At 42.7% G+C, this 19,350-nt stretch overlaps 1 protein-coding gene and 1 long non-coding RNA gene across 3 annotated transcripts in view; both read left to right on the top strand.

The window, feature by feature from the left end:
• The first annotated feature begins 3,573 nt into the window (after nucleotides 1-3,573).
• Nucleotides 3,574-19,350, top strand: part of LOC109874180 (ectonucleoside triphosphate diphosphohydrolase 2) — a 49,576-nt gene continuing 33,799 nt past the window's right edge. Inside the window, exon 1 of one of the 2 annotated variants that reach the window (XM_031809286.1) lies at nucleotides 3,574-3,682. In XM_031809286.1, the coding sequence (XP_031665146.1) occupies nucleotides 3,599-3,682 (84 nt within the window). In that variant the 5' untranslated portion in view covers nucleotides 3,574-3,598. Of the gene's footprint in view, nucleotides 3,719-19,350 lie in introns of both variants that reach the window. The other variant, XM_031809285.1, reaches the window with a different exon arrangement.
• On the top strand, nucleotides 3,793-6,680 carry LOC109874318 (uncharacterized). Its single transcript, XR_002252690.2, has 2 exons — nucleotides 3,793-4,319; nucleotides 4,758-6,680. It is a non-coding gene; the product is annotated as an uncharacterized LOC109874318 (long non-coding RNA).

The following is a 19,350-nucleotide window of genomic DNA, read 5'->3' as shown; positions in this document are numbered from 1 at the left end:
AATGCCCAGTCATGTTCATAATGTTCAAAATCTCAGACACACAGGGCATTCGGGAAGTACTCAGACCCCTTGACCTTTTCCACATTATGTTACATTACAGCCTTGTTCTAAGATTTATACAATAATCTTTTCCCCTCATCAATCTACACACAATACCCCGTAATGACTTACCGAAAACAGGTTTTTAGATTGTTTTGCAAATCCATTAAAAATGCTAAGCAGAAATACTTTATTTACATAAGTTTTCAGACCCTTTGCTATGAGACTCGAAATTGAGCTCAGGTGCATTCTTTTTCCACTGATCATACTTGAGATGTTTCTACAACTTGATTGGAGTCCACATGTGCTAAATTCAATTCATTGGATATGATTTGGAAAGGCACACACCTGTCTATATAAGGTTCCACACAGTTGACAACGCATATCAGAGCAAAAACCATGCCATGAGGTCGAAGGAATTGTGTGTACAACAGGATTGTGTCGAAGCACAGATCTGGGGAAGGGTACAAAAATATTTCTGCAGCATTGAAGGTCCCCAAGAACACAGTGGCCTCCATCATTCTTAAATGAAAGAAGCTTGGAACAACCAAGAATCTTCATAGAGCTGGCCAAACTGAGCAATTGGGGGAGAAGGGCCTTGGTCAGGAGGTGACCAAGAACCCGATGGTCACTCTGACGGAGCTCCAGAGTTCCTCTGTGGAGATGGGAGGACCTTCCAGATCGACAACCATCTCTGCATCACTCCACCAATCAGGACAGACGGAAGCTACTCTTCAGTAAAAGGCACATGACAGCCCGCTTGGAGTTTGTCAAAAGGCACCTAAAGGACTCTCAACCCCTGAGAAACAAGATTTTCTGGTCTGATGAAACCAAGATTGAACCATTTGACCTGAATGCCACGTGTCACATCTGGAGGAAACCTGGCACCATCCCTATGGTGAAGCATGGTGGTGTCAGCATCATACTGTGGGGATGTTTTTCAACGGCAGGGACTGGGAGACTAGTCAGGATCGAGGGAAAGATGAAAAGAGTAAAGAACAGAGAGATCCTTGATGAAAACCTGTTCCAGAGTGCTCCTGGACCTCAGACTAGGGTGAAGGTTCACCTTCCAACAGAACATCGACCCTAAGCACACAGCCAAGAAAACGTAGGAATGGCTTCGGGACAAGTCTCTGAATGTCCTTGAGTGGCCCAGCCAGAGCCCGGACTTGAACCCAATCGAACATCTCTGGAGAGGCCTGAAAATAGCTGTGCAGCGACAATCCCCATCCAACCTGACAGACCCTGAGAGGATCTGCAGAAAAGAATGGGAGAAACTCCCCAAATACAGGTGTGCCAAGCTCTTAGTGTTATACCCAAGAAGACTTGGGGCTGTAATCACTGCCAAAGGTGTTTCAACAAAGTACTCAGTAAAGAGTCTGAATACTTATGTAAATGTGATATTATTATTTATTTTTTTACATTTCTAAAAACGTTTTTTTACTTTATTGGGTATTGTGTGTAGATTGATGGGGGGGGACAATTTAATACATTTTAAAATAAGGCGGTAACATAACAAAATGTGGAAAGAGTCAAGGGGTCTGAATACTTTGCGAATTCAGTGTACATTCCTGCAGTTTGAGACCATCAATAGAATGTACTATATGCAAGTGTAACTGAATAACATTGACTCAGAAACTGCCTCTGGAAGCAACATCAGGACACGAACTGTTCATCGGGAGCTTCATGAAATGGGTTTCCATGGCCGAGCAGCCGCACACAAGCCTAAGACCACCATGCGCAATGCCAAGCTTCTTCTGGAGTGGTGTAAAGCTCGCCGCCATTGGACTCTGGAGCAGTGGAAACGTTATCTGGAGTGATGAATCGCGCTTCACCATCTGACAGTCCGACGGACAAATCTGGGTTTGGCGGATGCCAGGAGAACGCTGCCTGCCACAATGCATAGTGCCAGCTATAAAGTTTGGTGGAGGAGGAATAATGGCCTGGGGCTGTTTTTCATGGTTCGGGCTAGGCCCCTTAGTTCTAGTGAATGGAAATCTTAACACTACAGCATACAATGACATTCTAGACGATTCTGTGCTTCCAACTTTGTGGCAACAGTTTGGGGAAGGCCCTTTCCTGTTTCAGCATGACAATGTCCCTGGGCACAAAGCAAGGTTCATAAAGAAATGGTTTGTTGAGATCGGTGTGGAAGAACTTGACTGGCCTGCACAGAGCTCTGACCTCAACCCCATCAAACACCTTTGGGATGAATTGGAATGCTGACTTTGAGCCAGGCCTAATCGCCAACATCAGTGCCCAACCTCACTAATGCTCTTGTGGCTGAATGGAAGCAAGACCCGCAGCAATGATCCAACATCTGGTGGAAAGCCTTCCCAGCATGGAGGATGTGCTGTTTCTCTGTGTTAATTTACATGTGTAGTTGTATGTTTTTTTTATTGTTGTTTTTTAAACTTTTGTTTTTAAACCTTTCCCTTGGGAATAAAGAAAAAAAAGGTGGAGAAAAATGTGTTTTGGGAGAGAGTTTAGGTATTGACCAGACTGTTGGGGGTGCAGGTGGCTCAGGCTAGCTCGGCGGTCTGGCAGAAATGTTATATAGAGGATGTCTTAAAGAATGTGTTTGATTGTTAGGCTATTAGTTAAAAGTGCAACACTATATTGATTATTGAATTACTTTTTATCTAGTTCAGTCTTATCAATCACTTAAAAACATATTTAACAATGATCTCTTACCTAGCTTGATGACTGGGTGCATTTTTTCTTAATTTGAGTTGTTCTGAATAGAGAGGGCTAGAAGGGCCATTGGTTATATTGGATTGTGTAGAAATGCAGGAAATTTGCTTTAGATGCCAGACCCCTCGCAAAGTTATGTTCCCCCCACTTCTAAAACCAAAGTTGGGCCCCTTATATTAAGGTATTTTAATGTTGCGTGAACCCCATCCAAACCGCACGCGGGCAAGCTAAATCAAGCTCTTTCGTTTTCAGTGGCTGGAGGTGGGTTCAGTGTTGCCAGCTCCTCAGTAAGGAAAGTAGCTATTGGCTGTCCTAAAAGTCACTAGAAATCGCTAAATGATGGCCTCACCTAATTTGCATAATTGGCCATGTGCATGTAATTGTGATGGACGCTGTAGATGAGAGGAATAACGTCGTGGGGGGGGACAAAAAGTGAGTGAAAAACACCCTAAATATGTTTAGAACTACAAATGAACTTTCTTCTGTCAGTTCTTTTTTTTTATGTCACAATTCCAACCCTCCTCCTCTATCCGGGCTTGGGACCGGCAAAAGTGACCCAAAAGAGACACTCTAGCGGAGTTACTCAGTTTTTAATTTTTTTTTTTAATTTAGTTTTTTTAGTTTAGTTTTCTTAATTTGGTTTAGTTTTTACCCTTATGGTCTACTTGGGAGCCTACAACAAGTCACAGTAAAACATGAACATTTTTAACATAAAAAAAAAATACAATCTACATGAACAATCTAAATGGAACAAAAAGAGACAATAGAAAAAAAATGTCAATGACAATGTGAGAAAATTATGTTCAGGTTAATAAAAGAAAAAAAATGGAAACCAGGGCGAGATCAGCCAGCCGCGGCTTCCCGCATGTGGCATTCATTTGCAGTCTGGACGCGGAGGAGTGCTCTGACTGAAGCTGGGAGGGACTGCTATGCGAGGACTGGGCCGCCTGTGAGTGCTCTGGGACCGGGGTGCTCGTTGAGAAGAGTAAGAACGATACGTGCTTTCACGTCTCCAATAACACCAGAAAGGGGTCTGAATACTAAAGGGGTCTGAATTCTCGCTAAATATAGCGACACATTCGCTAAGTTGGCAACACTGGGTTCCCACTAGTTACCACAGCCACAAAGCTGTGTCATACTACTTCAATATTGACTATATTGTAAAAATGCATGAAAATACAAATTTGCTTTATGGTCTTCATTTAAGGTTAGGGTTAGGCATACGGTTAGCAGTGTGGTTAATATTAGGTTTAACATCAGATTTGAAGAAGAAATGGTAGAATTAAGCGGGGTTTATAATTTTGTGGATGTGGTAACTAGTGACGACCCCGGAGGTGGAGGCTAGGACAGCAGGACGTTCTCGCGCCTGCTCATCAGGTAGAAGGTTTCCAATTGGGTGTGGCTTACGTATTTTTGTTTTGTTTTTGACTACTGTTGTTTCTTCAGAGGCGAATGTGGTCGTAAATCGTTTTTTAAGTTTAGGTATATCATATGGGACTATTTTATAGAGAAATATACCTAGACGTGTTAAAAACCGTCCACACCTGTTTGGAGCTGAACCTCATCTGAGTTCTGGAGTTTGTAAGGTAAGAAGCTCGACGAACTCAGGGCTTTTACTTTTCAGTAAAATATGTAGACGGTCATTTACAGTATCCACCCGCAGGGTTGTGTGCCGTTACTGTACAGACTACTTCTCTTGTATTTAAACAGTAACAAATTGCAACAACAAACATGTCCCAATATTTAGCCCATATCCGTTTGATGACTTACTGTGTAGAAAAATAATTTACAGAATATGGGTATGTAGGCCTAACTTTAGAAGACTACTTCACTGCTGAATCTACTGTACTAGTTCACATCAACACCCACAGATTCAGTCTTGAGACTGCATAGCCAGACACTTTTTGATGTCTGGGTTTTAAAAAATGACAGTACAAACTGATGTCATAATGGCAAATTGTAGTAATAGTAGGCCTAGAGTATCAATAAGAAGTAGTATGACACTACCATTGTCTTTTGTCCAGCTTGCCTTAAGTTCTCAAGTGAGATCTATACAAGGGTCAGGATGGCTGAGACTGAGCCATGGATCAGGGCTGGAGGTCCATGGGAAGCCACTGTCCATCGCCTCCCTGTCTCATGGATCAAACAATGGCTGTGGCATCCTCCAACCTCCAGACCCAAGGTTGAAGACTTGGAGAGACATTATGCAGGACTGTTAGAAGACAGCACTACCAGTCCCTCCAGTTGCTGCTCGCGCCAGCGCATCCTCCTGGCCATCCTCATCATGGTGGCCCTGACAGTCATGGCACTGCTGCTACTGTGGAACTACCAGTGCATCATGGTGTGGCACCTATGCCAGGAAGAGCACTCTGGCTTCCCTAAGATGATGGAAGGGGGTATAGGACTGGCACGTTGGGGGAGAGACTAGGGCAGCTTGAACAGGTTTAAGGCGTGATAATGCGAAAGCACATTAACCCTATCCAAACATATACACTAGCTAGCTCATTTTTGTCCTGAATATGTTTGTTTTTCTGCTTGGATTCTAATGGTGCCATACATTTTGCACAATGTTAGTTTTTCCATATAAGTTATGAACAGGTGACAGGTTTTTCAGTTACTGTCAGATTTGTTTGTTTGAAACTCCGGTTCAGAAATAAACAAGGCCAAAAGTATGTGGACAGCTTATTCCAAAATCATGGGCATTTAATATGGAGTTGGTCCTCCCTTTGATGCAATAACAGCCTCCACTCTTCTGGGAAGGAAACTTGATGTTAGAACATTGCTGCAGGGACTTGCTTCCATTCAGCCACAAGCATTAGTGAGGTTGGGCACTGATGTTGGGCGATTAGGCCCGACTCGCAGTCTGCGTTCCGATTCATCCCAAAGGTGTTCGATTGGGGTGAAGACACGGCTCTTCCACGCTGATCTTGAAAAACCATTTCTGTATGGACCTCGCTTTGTGCACAGGGGCGTTGTCCTGCTGAAACAGGAAAGGTCCTTCCCCAAACTGTCGCCACAAAGTTGAAAGCGCAGAATTGTCTAGAATGTTGTGTGCTGTTGCATTAAGATTTCCCTTTACTGGATCTAAGGGGCTTAGCCCGAACCATAAAAAAACGCCCCAGACCATTATTCCTCCTCCACCAAACTTTACAGCACTATGCCATCCCGTTTACAGCACGGCCATCCCGTTCTGTGAGCTTGTGTGGCTTACAACTTCGCAGCTGAGCCATTGTAGCTCCTAGAAGTTTCCACTTCACAATAACAGCACTTATAGTTGACTGGGACAGCTCTAGCAGGGCAGAAATGTGATAAACTGAGTTGTTGGAAAGGTGCATCCTATGATGGTGCCACATTTGAAAGTCACTGAGCTCTTCAGTATGGGCCAATCTACTGCCAATGTTTGTCTATAGAGAGTGCATGGAAGTGTGCTCAATTTAATAGAACTGTCAGCAACGGATGTGGCTTAAATTGCTGAATCCACTAATTTGAAAGGGTGTCCACATACTTTTGTATAAAATACACTTTCAATGGTTTATTTTTGCCATGTGTATTACTCAAGCTGGAATATATAAACTCTTATGCTCTTATTTCTTTTGTGAATATTAGAGGGTGATTTTATACTTTGTAAGTGTTCCTACACTAGAAATAAAGATACTTGTTTGTCATATTAAGCTTGATGCAAAGTTTGCCAACCTACTATAGTTTTGTTGTTGTATTTTACCACAAGGGGGAGTTATTGTCCATAAATAAAACATCATCAAGTCCCAGCTCTCAGATGTTTCAAGGTGCAGCACTAACTGTTGTTTTGCATGTCTTTTGGGGTTGAAGGTGGTCTCACTGATTTTCCTGCTAATTTAAACCAAGGGTTGGATAAAAATAAATAAAACAGTGTGGCTCTCAAATGGACTGTGTGTCTACATTGTGATGCCTCTCTGTGGTCAAGCATGGGGGGAAATGTGTGTGTGTGATTATGTGAATGTGATTTTCACTTGGGTGGTATCGGGTGTAATCATTCCGCAGATTTTTGCAACATTTTTCGTTTTGCAACAATCTTTTTATTCCAAATGGAAAAAAAATTGTAATGAAAACAAGAGTTTCTATTGGACAAGTTCATGTAGCTCCTTCGTCATTTCATTCCATTTGGTTGGTTCTTAAACGCTAAATGGTTTCCTTTGCAAGACATAACGAATACATCCCAGGACTTTTGCATGCAACAGTGTTCCTGTCATAAGTGAGTCTTGTGGAACACAGTCCATTCTGACCCTTCGATTCTGGTGTCCCATGGCCCTGTCTGGTTTGAGGAAATGACCATTTGTCCCTTGGCATTGGCTGTTTAGCCATGTGTGTCTTTTTAAGGATAAAAGGTATGTTGAGCGGACACAGGTCCTTGTTAAGGACCTGTAGTTGTGCCATTCTTCAGGGGATTAATCACAGATATTCCAATGGAGGCAATGAGGCATGAGCCCAAGGGATGGAGGGGAAGTAGACACATCGGAAGGCTGGTAAAGAACATTCTGAAAGTGGACAATAGGACAATCCCTGTTTATGTCATCAAAATTGTTTTACGACTATCATACTATCTTGTATGGTGTCTTATTGTCGTTCAAAAAGGTGGGGGCAAATTAAAACATGGTCATTATTGCACTTGTTGTGGAATGAAGTTGCCATGTAGGCCTAGTTTATAATGCCAACCATCATTTTTCCAACACTGGTGCAATGCTGTACTAGCCCACCATCTTTATTGTCCCTGGTGATGACAACCGGGAGGGGACTGGATCTGTCCCAGTACGTTCGTTTGTCTATTCCTTCTTACAGTCATCACACGATAACTCAGACGGCACTGGCCCAGTAAAAAAAAAAAAAAAACTTGGGTGAATGATGCGTCTTGCCATAGAGATCCAGCATTTACAAAAGTACACTGATTTGGCAGATTATGGCGCTATAACAAGATATTGAAAATGCAAAGTTTGAAACGTCAAGCCCCCCCTCACCCTGTTTGACCTAAAGTAATGAAATTCGGTACATGGGTCCCTCTCCTCAGAAGGAACAAATGAGCCCCAGGGACCCATAAGGTCTGCCACGGTGGTTTTTCTGTCATTTTGAATTTAGTGAAAAATAATTTATGCAATTCTTCAGGCAGCAAATTACCTATTTGCACGAAATTTGATATGTGGCATCTATGGACAGAGGTGTCTCAATGCAATATTCTTCAGACTAGTGCTTAAAACAACATTCAGCCTTGGCAATACAGCCACACCAACCCACATCAGTGTGTGTTTTTCTGTCTTTGTTCCTCTGTTGTCACTGTGTCTGTCTGTCTCACTCTTAAGTGTTAATTGCTGTAACATATAGAGCCAACAAATTAAGGAACTGGCAGTACATCTGTGTCTCTCTGTTTTCTTCATACCTACACTGCACTCACCTCTGAGCTGTGTCTGCTAAGCCTAGCATCCTTTCCCACATCACTGGTACCAGAAGACCAGAGGATCACACTGCCTGTGCTGGGTCGAGCAACAATCTAGTTGTGAATGAATAAACACTTATTTGATAAAGAAGAAAGATTATTGAACTTTTTTTTTACATTGTAGAATAATAGGGAAGACATCGAAACTGAAATAACACATGGAATCATGTAACCAAAACCGTGTTAAACAAATCAAAATATATTTTATATTTGAGATTCTTGAAAGTAGCCACCCTTTGCCTTGATGACAGCTTTGCACACTCTTTGCATTCTCTCAACCAGCTTCATGAGGTACTCTATTGGAATGCATTTCAGTTTAAATGTTTTCATTTTTTAATTTAAATTTTACCTTTATTTAACCAGGCAAGTCAGTTAAGAACACATTCTTATTTTCAATGACGGCCTGGGAAGAGTGGGTTAACTGCCTGTTCAGGGGCAGAACGACAGATTTGTACCTTGTCAGCTCGGGGGTTTGAACTCACAACCTTCCGGTTACTAGTCCAACGCTCTAGCTATTTATTTTCATGAACTGAAGTTCAATTTCAATAGGCAAACAACAAGTGGCAACCTAGCTAATACTTACAAGGATTCCTAAATCATTGCTAAGATTGAATGAAAATGACTGCAGGTTCTACTGGTCATTGTTTTCAGGCTGATTGTATGGGTGCTAGCTAGGTACTAAGCTAAAGATAGCGGTCGGACAAATTATGCTTAATTACCAACGCGATATTGTAAACACATCGTATGTGGCCGGTGTTTGCTTGTTTGCAGACTTTTTTTGTACAGCTTTGACAGTGCTACTGTATCTTTTTTGAGGGGGGGGGGGTGCTTTATGATTAACAACTCATGGTGTAATCATGAAAACATACAGGAACTCATGTCCTTCTGTTCAGCCGATCTAGAATTCCTTACAATCAAGTTCTGGCCATTTTACCTACCAAGATAATTCTCATCAGTTATAGTCACAGCTGTGTACATTCCCCCTCAAGCAGACACCAAGACGGCCCTCAAGGAACTTCACTGGACTATATGCAAACTGGAAACAATACATGCAGAGGCTGCATTTATTGTAGATGGGGATTTTAACAAAGCAAATTTGAGAACAAGTCTACCTAAATTCTTCCAGCATTTTGACTGCACTACGTGCATGCGCAATACCGTCAACCACTGCTACTCTATCTTCCGCGACGCATACAAAGCCCTCCCCTGCCCTCCCTTCGGCAAACACGACCACAATGCCTTCTTGCTCCTCCCATCTTATAGGCAGAAACTTAAACGGGATGTACCGGTGACGAGAACCGTTCAATGCTGGTCCGACCAATCGGAAGCCACGCTTCAAGATTTTTTTGATCACGTGGACTGGAATATGTTCCGGTCAGCCTCCGAGAACAACATCAACCAATACGCTGACTCGGTGAGTGAGTTTATAAAGAAGTGCATTGGAGATGTTGTACCCACGGTGACTATTAAAACCTAACCTAACCAGAAACCGTGGATGGATGGCGGCATTCGTGTAAAACTGAAAGCGCGTTCCACCGAATTTAACCATGGAAAGAGGTCTGGGAATATGTCTGAATATAAACAGTGTAGCTATTCCCTCCAAGGCAATCCAACAAGCGAAATGCCAGTACAGGGACAAGATGGAGTCGCAATTCAACAGCTCAGACACAAAACGTATGTGGCAGGGTCTATAGGAAATCACAGACTACAAAAAGAAATCCAGCCACGTCACGGACACCGACGTCACGCTTCCAGACAAACCATACACCTTCACCCGCTTTGAGGATAATACAGTGCCACTGTCGCGGCCCGCTAACAAGGACTGACCCCCCCCCCACCCCCTTCTCTGTGGCCGACGTAAGTAAAACATTTAAATGTGTTAACCCTCGCAAGACTGCTGGCCCAGACGGCATCCCAAGCCTCGTCCTCAAAGCATGCACAGACCAGCTGGCTGGTGTGTTTATGGACATATTCAATCCCTCCCTATCCCAGTCCGTTGTCCCCACATGCTTCAAGATGGCTACCATTGTTCCTGTACCCAAAAAGGCAAAGATAACTGAACTAAATGACTACTGCCCCGTAGCACTCACTTCTGTCATCATGAAGTGCTTTGAGAGACTGGTCAAGGATCATATCACCTCCACCTTACCGGCCACCCTAGACCCAGTTTGCATACCGCCCCAACAGGTCAACAGACGACGCAATCGCCATCACACGGCACACTGCCTAATCCCATCTGGACAAAAGGAATACCTATGTAGGAATGCTGTTCATTGACTACAGCTCAGCATTCAACACCATAGTCCCCTCCAAGCTCATCATCAAGCTGGAGGCCCTGGGTCTCAACCCCGCCCTGTGCAATTGGGTCCTGGACATTCTGACGGGAAGCCCCCAGGTGGTGAAGGTAGGAAACAGCATCTCCACTTTGCTGACCCTCAACACTGGGGCCCCACAAGGGTGCGTGCTCAGCCCCCTCCTGTACTCCCTGTTCACCCACGATTGCGTGGCCATGCACGCCTCCAACTCAATCATCGAGTTTGCAGACAACACAACAGTAGTGGGCTTGATTACCAACAACGACGAGACAGCATACAGGGAGGAGGTGAGGGCAGTCTGAGTGTGGTATCAGAAAAACAACCTATCACTCAACGTCAACCAAACAAAGGAGATGATCGTGGACTTCAGGAAACGGCAAAGGGAGCACCCCCTATTCACATCGAATGGCAATGGAGAGCGTGGAAAGTTAAGTTCCTCTGCGTACACATCACAGACAAACTGAAATGGTACACTCAGTGTGGTGAAGAAGCGCTTTTTCAACCTCAGGAGGCTGAAGAAATTTGGCTTGTCACCCAAAACCCTGACAAACTTTTACAGATCCACAATCAAGAGCATCCTGTTGGGCTGTATCACAGCCTGGTATGGCAACTGCACCACCTTCAACCGCAAGGCTCTCAAGAGGGTGGTGCGGTCTGCACAATGCATCACCGGGGGCAAACTACCTGCCCTCCATGAGGCCTACAGCACCCGATGTCACAGGAAGGACAAAAAGATTATCAAGGACATCAACCATCCGAGCCACTGCCTGTTCACACCGCTACCATCCAGAAGGTGAGGTCAGTACAGGTTAGAGGTCGACCTATTATGATATTTCAACGCCGATACCGATTATTGGAGGACCAAAATGGCCGATACCGATTTAATCTGACGGTTTTTATTTATTTATAATAATGACATTTACAACAATACTGAATGAACACTTATTTTAACTTAATATAAAACATCAATAAAAATCAATTTAGCCTCAAATAAATAATGAAACATGTTCAATTTGGTTTAAATAATGCAAAAACAAAGTGTTGGAGAAGAAAGTAAAAGTGCAATATGTGCCATGTAAAAAAGCTAACGTTTGGGTTCCTTGCTCAGAACATGAGAACATATGAAAGTTGGTGGTTCCTTTTAACATGAGACTTCAATATTCCAAGGTAAGAGGTTTTAGGTTGTAGTTATTATAGTATTTATAGGACTATTTCTCTCTATACCATTTGTATTTCATATACCTTTGACTATTGGATGTTCTTATAGGCACTATAGTATTGCCACTGTAACAGTATAGCTTCCGTCCCTCTCCTCGACCCTACCTGGGCTCGAACCAGGAACACATCGACAACAGCCACACTCGAAGCAGCGTTACCCATCGCTCCACAAAAGCCGTGGCCCTTGCAGAGCAAGGGGAATAACTACTCCAAGTCTCAGAGCGAGTGACATTTGAAACGCTATTAGCGCGCATCTCACTAACTAGCTAGCCAATTCACATCGGTTACACCAGTTATTAGGCTATTAGGTGCAGTGCTGTGCTGTGCTTGCGAAGAGCTGCTGGAAAAACGTACGAAAGTGCTGTTTGAATTAATGCTTATGAGCCTGCTGCTGCCTACCATCGCTCAGTCAGACTGCTCTATCAAATCATAGACTTAATTATAACAAAACCACACAGAAATACGAGCCTTTGGTCATTAATATGGTCGAATCCAGAAACTATAATTTCGAAAACAAAACGTTTATTATTTCAGTGAAATACGGAACTGTTCTGTATTTTATCTAACGGGTGGCATCCCTAAATCTAAATATTGTTGTTACATTGCACAACCTTCAATTACGTAAGATTCTGGCGAATTAGTTCGCAATGAGCCAGGCTGCCCAAACTGTTGCATATACCCTGACTCTGCGACAGCGCAAGAGAAGTGACAATTTTACCTGGTTAATATTGCCTGCTAACCTGGATTTATTTTAGCTAAATATGCAGTTTTAAAAATATATACTTCTGTGTATTGATTTTAAGAAAGGCATTGGTGTTTATAGTTAGGTACAGTTGTCCAACGATTGTGCTTTTTTCGCAAATTCGCTTTTGTTAAATCATCCCCCAGCGTTGCATTGATTATTTGCAACGTAGGACACGCTAGATAAACTAGTAATATCATCAACCATGTGTAGTTATAACTAGTGATTATGATTGTTTTTTATAAGATAAGTTGAATGCTAGCTAGCAACTTACCTTGGCTTCTACTGCATTCGCGTAACAGGCAGGCTCCTCGTGGTGTGCAATGAGAGGCAGGTGGTTAGAGTGTTGGACTAGTTTACTGTAAGGTTGCAAGTTTGGATCTCCCGAGCTGACAATGTGAAAATCTGTCGTTCTGCTCCTGAACAAGGCAGTTAACCCACCGTTCCTAGGCCGTCATTGAAAATAAGAATGTGTTCTTAACTGACTTGCCTAGTTAAATAAAGGTATAAAATAATAATCTGCACTCAAAAATACTGATTTCCGATTGTTATGAAAACTTGAAATCGGCCTTAATTAATCAGCCATTCCGATTAACCGGTCGACCTCTACAATGGATATTAGAGTGGTTGAAATCTATCCTGTCGTCTGATGAGTCGAAACTTGCGATTTTTGATTCCACCCGTTGTGTCTTTGTGAGACGCCAAGTAGTTAAACGGATGATCTCCGCATGTGTGGTTCCCACAGTGAAGCATGGAGGAAGAGGTGTGATGGTGTGGGGGTGCTTTGCTGGTTACACTGTCAGTGATTTGATTTAGAATTCAAGGCACACTTATCCAGCATGGCTACCACAGCATTCTGCAGCGATACACCATCCCAACTGGTTTGTGTTTAGCGGGACTATAATTTGTTTTTCAACAGGACAATGCCCCAACACACCTCCAGGCTGTGTAAGTGCTATTTGACCAAGATGGATAGTGATGGTGCTGCATCAGATGACCTGGCCTCCAAAATCACCTGACCTCAACCCAATTGAGATGGTTTGGGATGAGTTAGATCGCAGAGTGAAGGGAAAGCAGCCAACATGTGCTCAGCATATGTGGGAACTCCTTCAAGAATGTTAGGAAAGCATTCCAGGTGAAGCTTTTTGAGAGAATGCCAAATGTGTGTGCAAAGCTGTCATCAAGGCAAAGGGTGGCTACTTATTGGACATGATTTGGAAATGCGCACACCTGTCTATATCAGGTCCCACAGTTGACAGTGCATGTCAGAGCAAAAACCAAGCCATGAAGTCGAATTAATTGTCTGTAGAGCTCCGAGACAGAATTGTGTCGAGGCACAGATCTGGGGAAGGGTACCAAAACATTTCTGCAGCACTGAAGATCCCCAAGAACACGGTGGCCTCCATCATTCTTAAATGGATTAAGTTTGGAACCGTCAATACTGTTCCTAGAGCTGGCCACCCGACCAAACCGAGCAATCAGGGGAGAAGGGCCTTGGTCAGGGAGGGGAGCAGGAACCCGATGGTCACACTTACAGAGCTCTAGAGTTCCTCTGTGGAGATGGGAGAACCTTCCAGAAGGACAACCATCTCTGCAGCACTCCACCAATCAGGCCTTTATGGTAGAGTGACCAGATGGAAGCCACTCTTCAGTAAAAGGCACATGACAGCCCGCTTGGCTGTCGATTGAACCCAATCAAACATATCTGGAGAGGCCTGAAAATAGTTGTGCAGCTACGCTCCCCATCCAAACTGACAGAGCTTGAGAGGAACTGCAGAGAAGAATGGGAGAAACTCCCCAAATAGAGGTGTGCCAAGCTTGAAGTGTCATACACAAGAAGACTTGAGACTGTAATTGCTGCCAAAGGTACTTCAACAAAGTATTGAGTAAAGGGTTTGAATACAAAAATGTGCTTTGTCATTATGGGCTATTGTGTGTAGATTGATGAGGGGATAAAAACAATTCAATACATTTTAGAATAAGGCTGTAACCTAACAAAATGTGGGAAAAGTCAAGGGGTCTGAATACTTTCCCAAGGCACTATGGCTGATTTAAGATGAAATCGTCAACGCTTGCTTTATTTGTTACGCAATTAATATGCGCTTACTATAGTAATTTTTATTTAACCTCCTGAGATGGAAAATAACATTTTTGATTAAGTTGAACATGTGCTCTTTTAAATTATAATTTTTTAAACTCTATTAAGTTTTACACACACACAGACGAGACAACACAAAGCAATATAAATCATATACTAGTATACAAAATCATATACTATATATCATAACTAGAAAAAAATACAAATAATACATTTTTTTTTAAATAGTTTAAAGATACCATACTTTAGACAAGTTAAACACACCAGGCAGAAGGCTACAAAGGTTAAAGGGCAATCTATAGTACAGGTACAGAGCAAACACCTCACCATTGTTCCTGTATACAGTCAAGGGATAGGAGTGGAGAAATGCAACCACTCACAGACCGTCATGGCCACAGACCGACCATCCAGAAAAAAACACAAAGAAATGCTCATCCAACCGACAAGGGGGTCAAATACAGACTTATTTTGGTTTTAATAGGAATGCCATCAGAGGATGGACTGTTTAAAGTAAGACCGGAATGGAGCCCAAGCCTCATTAAACAGTTTGGGGTTCCCACGTGAATTGAATATCATTTTTTCTCGTTTCAGAGAGCACAACACATCTCTCACCCAATATTTATAAGATGGGGGAGCTGCCATCCATTTTACATCTGACACAGGTAGGATCAAAATCAGAGAATATTCTTCCAAGTTTCGTGGTACCTTGCCATCCCAAATAAAATGCATGAATCTTTGATCCAGTGAAATAAAAAAAACTTTTTGGAATAAAAATGGGTAAACATTGAAATAAATATAAAAATTTGGGCAACACACTCATTTTAATGACATTAATCCTTCCGATAAGACAAAGAGGTAGCGAATTCCAAAAAGTAAAAGATTGTTTCAAACTGTCTGCTAGAGTAACAAAGTTTTCCTGAAACAAATTTGAATATTTCCTTGTTACTTTAACTGCCAAGTAGGTGAATTGATCCTGGACAATCCTAAACTGAGAACTTGTAAAAGAGCACTTTAAAGCAGCCTTATTTACAGGAAAAAGTTCACTCTTGCATAGATTCAGCTTGTACCCTGAGATCGATCCAAACATTTTAAGAACAGATAAGGCACGTGGCAATGAGGTATCAGGGTTAGAGATAAACAAAAGGAGGTCGTCAGCATATAGCGAGACTTTCTGCTCTAAACCCGTCCTGATTATTCCTTGAATGGCAACATTAGAGCGTAGTGGAATGGCGAGAGGCTCGATTGCCAAAGCAAACAACAAGGGGGAGAGTGGACAATCCTGTCTGGATCCGTGGTGCAAGGGAAAATAGTCAGAGGACAAGTTGTTAGTCCGTACCGAAGCCATGGGGGAAAAATAAATCATCTTTATCCACGCAATGAATTTGGAAGGCTACAAGAGTAACTGTTCAGCTTGACTGGTAGAAAGCTCATCAAATTCAGATTGGAGTAGTTGGCGCTCTTTATGCAGATCAGAGGAAGGATCCGTAGCATACTTCTCATCCAATGTGGCTATGGACTCGCTCAGGTCCCGATGTCGCTGAGAGCGAACTCTGTTTTGGTTGTCTGTATAAGAAATCATTTGGCCACGTAGGTATGCTTTGAGAGACTCCCATATGGTAGAGCAGGACATACCTGGTGTTGAATTACTTTCTAGGAATAAGGTGATTTCAGAATAAATTAAATTGACAAACTCCTTATCTGAGAGTAAAATGGGGTTAAGACGCCATTGATAACACATAGGAGGTCGCTGGGGAAACTCTAGTTCAAGCACTAATGGTGAATGGTCAGAAATAACAATACTCTCGTAAGTACGCTGCCGAAGGTTAGGCAGAAGTTTTTTGTCCAAAAATAAGTAATCAATCCGGAAGTATGTTTGTTTGATGAACATGAGAATAAAAGGAATACTGTCTATCTGTAGGATGTAGGAAACGTCAGGTCTCAAACATAGCATATTTCTGAAGAAAGGATTGAATAAGTAGGGCACATTTAGATGGGCCTGTAGTTGATTGTGAGAACTGGGGACATTTTACAGTTGAAATCCCCCCCTACAATCAACAAATAAAAATCTAAATTGGGTATAGCATACAAAAAGGAAGAAATGAAACTTGTGTCATCCCAATTGGGAGCATAAACACTAGCCAAAACACGAGGGGTAGAAAACAGTTTACCGGTTACTATGACGTATCGTCCCTTAGGATCAGCAATAACCTCAGAAGCTACAAAGGAAGTAGCTTTATCAACCAAAATGGCAGCACCTCTTGATTTACTATGAAAGTTAGAGTGGAACACTTGACCAACCCAGTCCGTACGCATTCTAAAATGCTCACCAGTCCTCAAGTGAGTCTCTTGTAGAAATGCAACATTTGCATTCAAACCCTTTAAGTCTGTCAATGCCCTCTTACGCTTCACCGGGTTATTAACCCCTTTGATGTTCCACGAAATGTACTTGATCGCATTATTTTGGCCCCCCTAGGCATTCCCGTTATACAACCCTGTCATTAGAGCATAGAATGGAAAAGAAATGAGTGCCCATAAACCCCAGAATAACAATGTACGGTGGAAGATGTTTGAAAAAAGAACTAAAAAGACAGAATGACAACATTAGAACTGAACAATTCAACCTCCCCCACCCCCCATCCCAGACAGTACCTCCCCAAAACGAGGTACAAGCCTAAATCGCACTCTCACAGAGAACATGTTCTGTCTTAAACCTAAACCCACAGTCCCGCTCTTTAAAGTCGCGTTTTGTTAGTGGATCATACAGCAAAAATAGAGATTTAAAACTTTTTTTTAAAATAGAAAATAAATAAAAGGGAATCCCTTGTGCAAACGAAGTTACAAAAGCCCACTTGTAGAGCATTGAGAGAGAAAATAAATAAAATGTATAAAAGGCTCTCAGCCAAAAACCTAATTTGAAGGAAGGAAATCGTAGTAAGACAATAAAAAAAAATACAAATAATAACAATAGTTGTCTAGTTGACGCTGAGACAGCTTACAACCAAGATCAAAAAACTATGTGTGCGCAATGTTGAATGTTTGCTGGGCATAAATGACGCTCAAAACTTTTAAAATTGAAGTGAAGACCCCGAAAAACGTGTAGCCTCGGGAAACATTTACTGTTTACTGGGACAATGCAAACGGATGCAGTAAACAAATAACCAAAAATATTTTGAGTCACTGAAATACTATGTAAACAAACTGAATAGGTGAACGAGACAACTCCTGTGTTTCTAGGCTAAGTAAAACATTAATACAATGAAATTAAAATGACTGAATGGTTGTAAGGCAAGCACAATAGATGATCAAAACATTAGATCACATCAAATAAGCCTGAATGGGTTCGCCAACTCCCCAACTATACAAGACTAGCATGTTATAATTGTACCACAGTTGGGTTACTTACTATCCACAGTTCCCAAGCAACAGTTGCTGAACTGTGAGCAAGTTGAAGACTTCTTGATGTGACGTTGAATGTGAGCCATAGCCTCAAATGTGTAGTCTTTACCATCATGACATAGCCATAAACAGGCGCAGTCCATACTTCACACCTGGATGGTCCCGAAGTAGTCGTTTGGCCTGTCTGAAAGATGAGCGCTGCCTGGAAACAGTGGGGGAGTAGTCCTGGTAGATGGAGAAGCTCTGTCCTTGAAAGCTCAGTGGTATTGCGGGCTCGTCGGAGAATCTCCATCTTCTCATGGAAAAAGTGCACTCGAAGAATTATGTCACGGGGCCTCTCCCCATCCCGGGGCTTTGGGCGCAGCGACCTGTGGGCACAATCAATCAGGGGCTTTTCATCTAAGGCAAGAACCTCCTTCAGCAGCCCAGAAACTAAATCCGTGGCGCGAGGCATTTCCGCTGACTCTGGGACCGATACAAGTCTCAGGTTATTGCAGCGAGAGAATCCCTCTAAACTCACACAGCTGGTAGCGGAGGTCTCCAGTGGTGCAATCGTTGTAGTGTGTGACGCCGTTGTTGTTTTGAGTGATGTGATTGCTGGCACCGTGATTGCGGGCCCTCAGACTCAGGAGAGGGCGGTGATGAGAGTGAGTCTTGTAGGCCGGGTTTTCTCAAAGTCATGCTTTTGGCCTTATGTTTCGTCGACATGCTGACATTCGAAAGCAAAGTAGTCTTGGTTTTTACGGAAAGGGATCACCAAACTAATATTTGAAAATAAATACGGTTCTGCTGCAAAATTCACAAACTTTAAGAATACCACGGGAGCAAACGGAAAACACGCCTCCAATCCCCCCGCACGTGTTCTTTATGCCAGAATGTAAAAGCGGCAATCTGGAGTTGAAACAGTAAAGTGGAATCCCCACCCATTTCGTAAAGAAACTGAGGGATGGGGCTGGAGATTGTAGCCACTCCTGAAATGAGGAGGAAAGGAGGAAAAGATGGAGGAGGAAAAGATGGAGGTATCATGTACAACGGTCCAGGTGCCTTGTAAGGATCCATCGCCAAGAGGGTAATCTACCTTTACCATCGGTCCTATTAGCCAAAGTACAATCAATCGATAATAACATAGATGAACTACAAGCACGTATATCCTACCAAAGGGACATTATAAACTGAAATATCTTATGTTTCACAGAGTCGTGGCTTAACGCCGACATGATTAGCGTACGGCTGGTGGATTTGAAGCTTTTACGGCAGGATGCAACAGTGGCCTCTGGTAAGACAAGGGGTGGCGGCCTATGCATATTTGTTAACAGCTGGTGCAAGGAAATCTAGAGGTTTTGCTCGTCTGAGGTAGAGTGGCTCATAATAAGCATTAGACCAC

The sequence above is a fragment of the Oncorhynchus kisutch genome, linkage group LG29 (genome assembly GCF_002021735.2).
Source record: "Oncorhynchus kisutch isolate 150728-3 linkage group LG29, Okis_V2, whole genome shotgun sequence".
NCBI lineage: Eukaryota > Metazoa > Chordata > Actinopteri > Salmoniformes > Salmonidae > Oncorhynchus > Oncorhynchus kisutch.
Note: the sequence above shows the minus strand (reverse complement) of the source record. Positions and strands in the feature narration are given on the sequence as shown.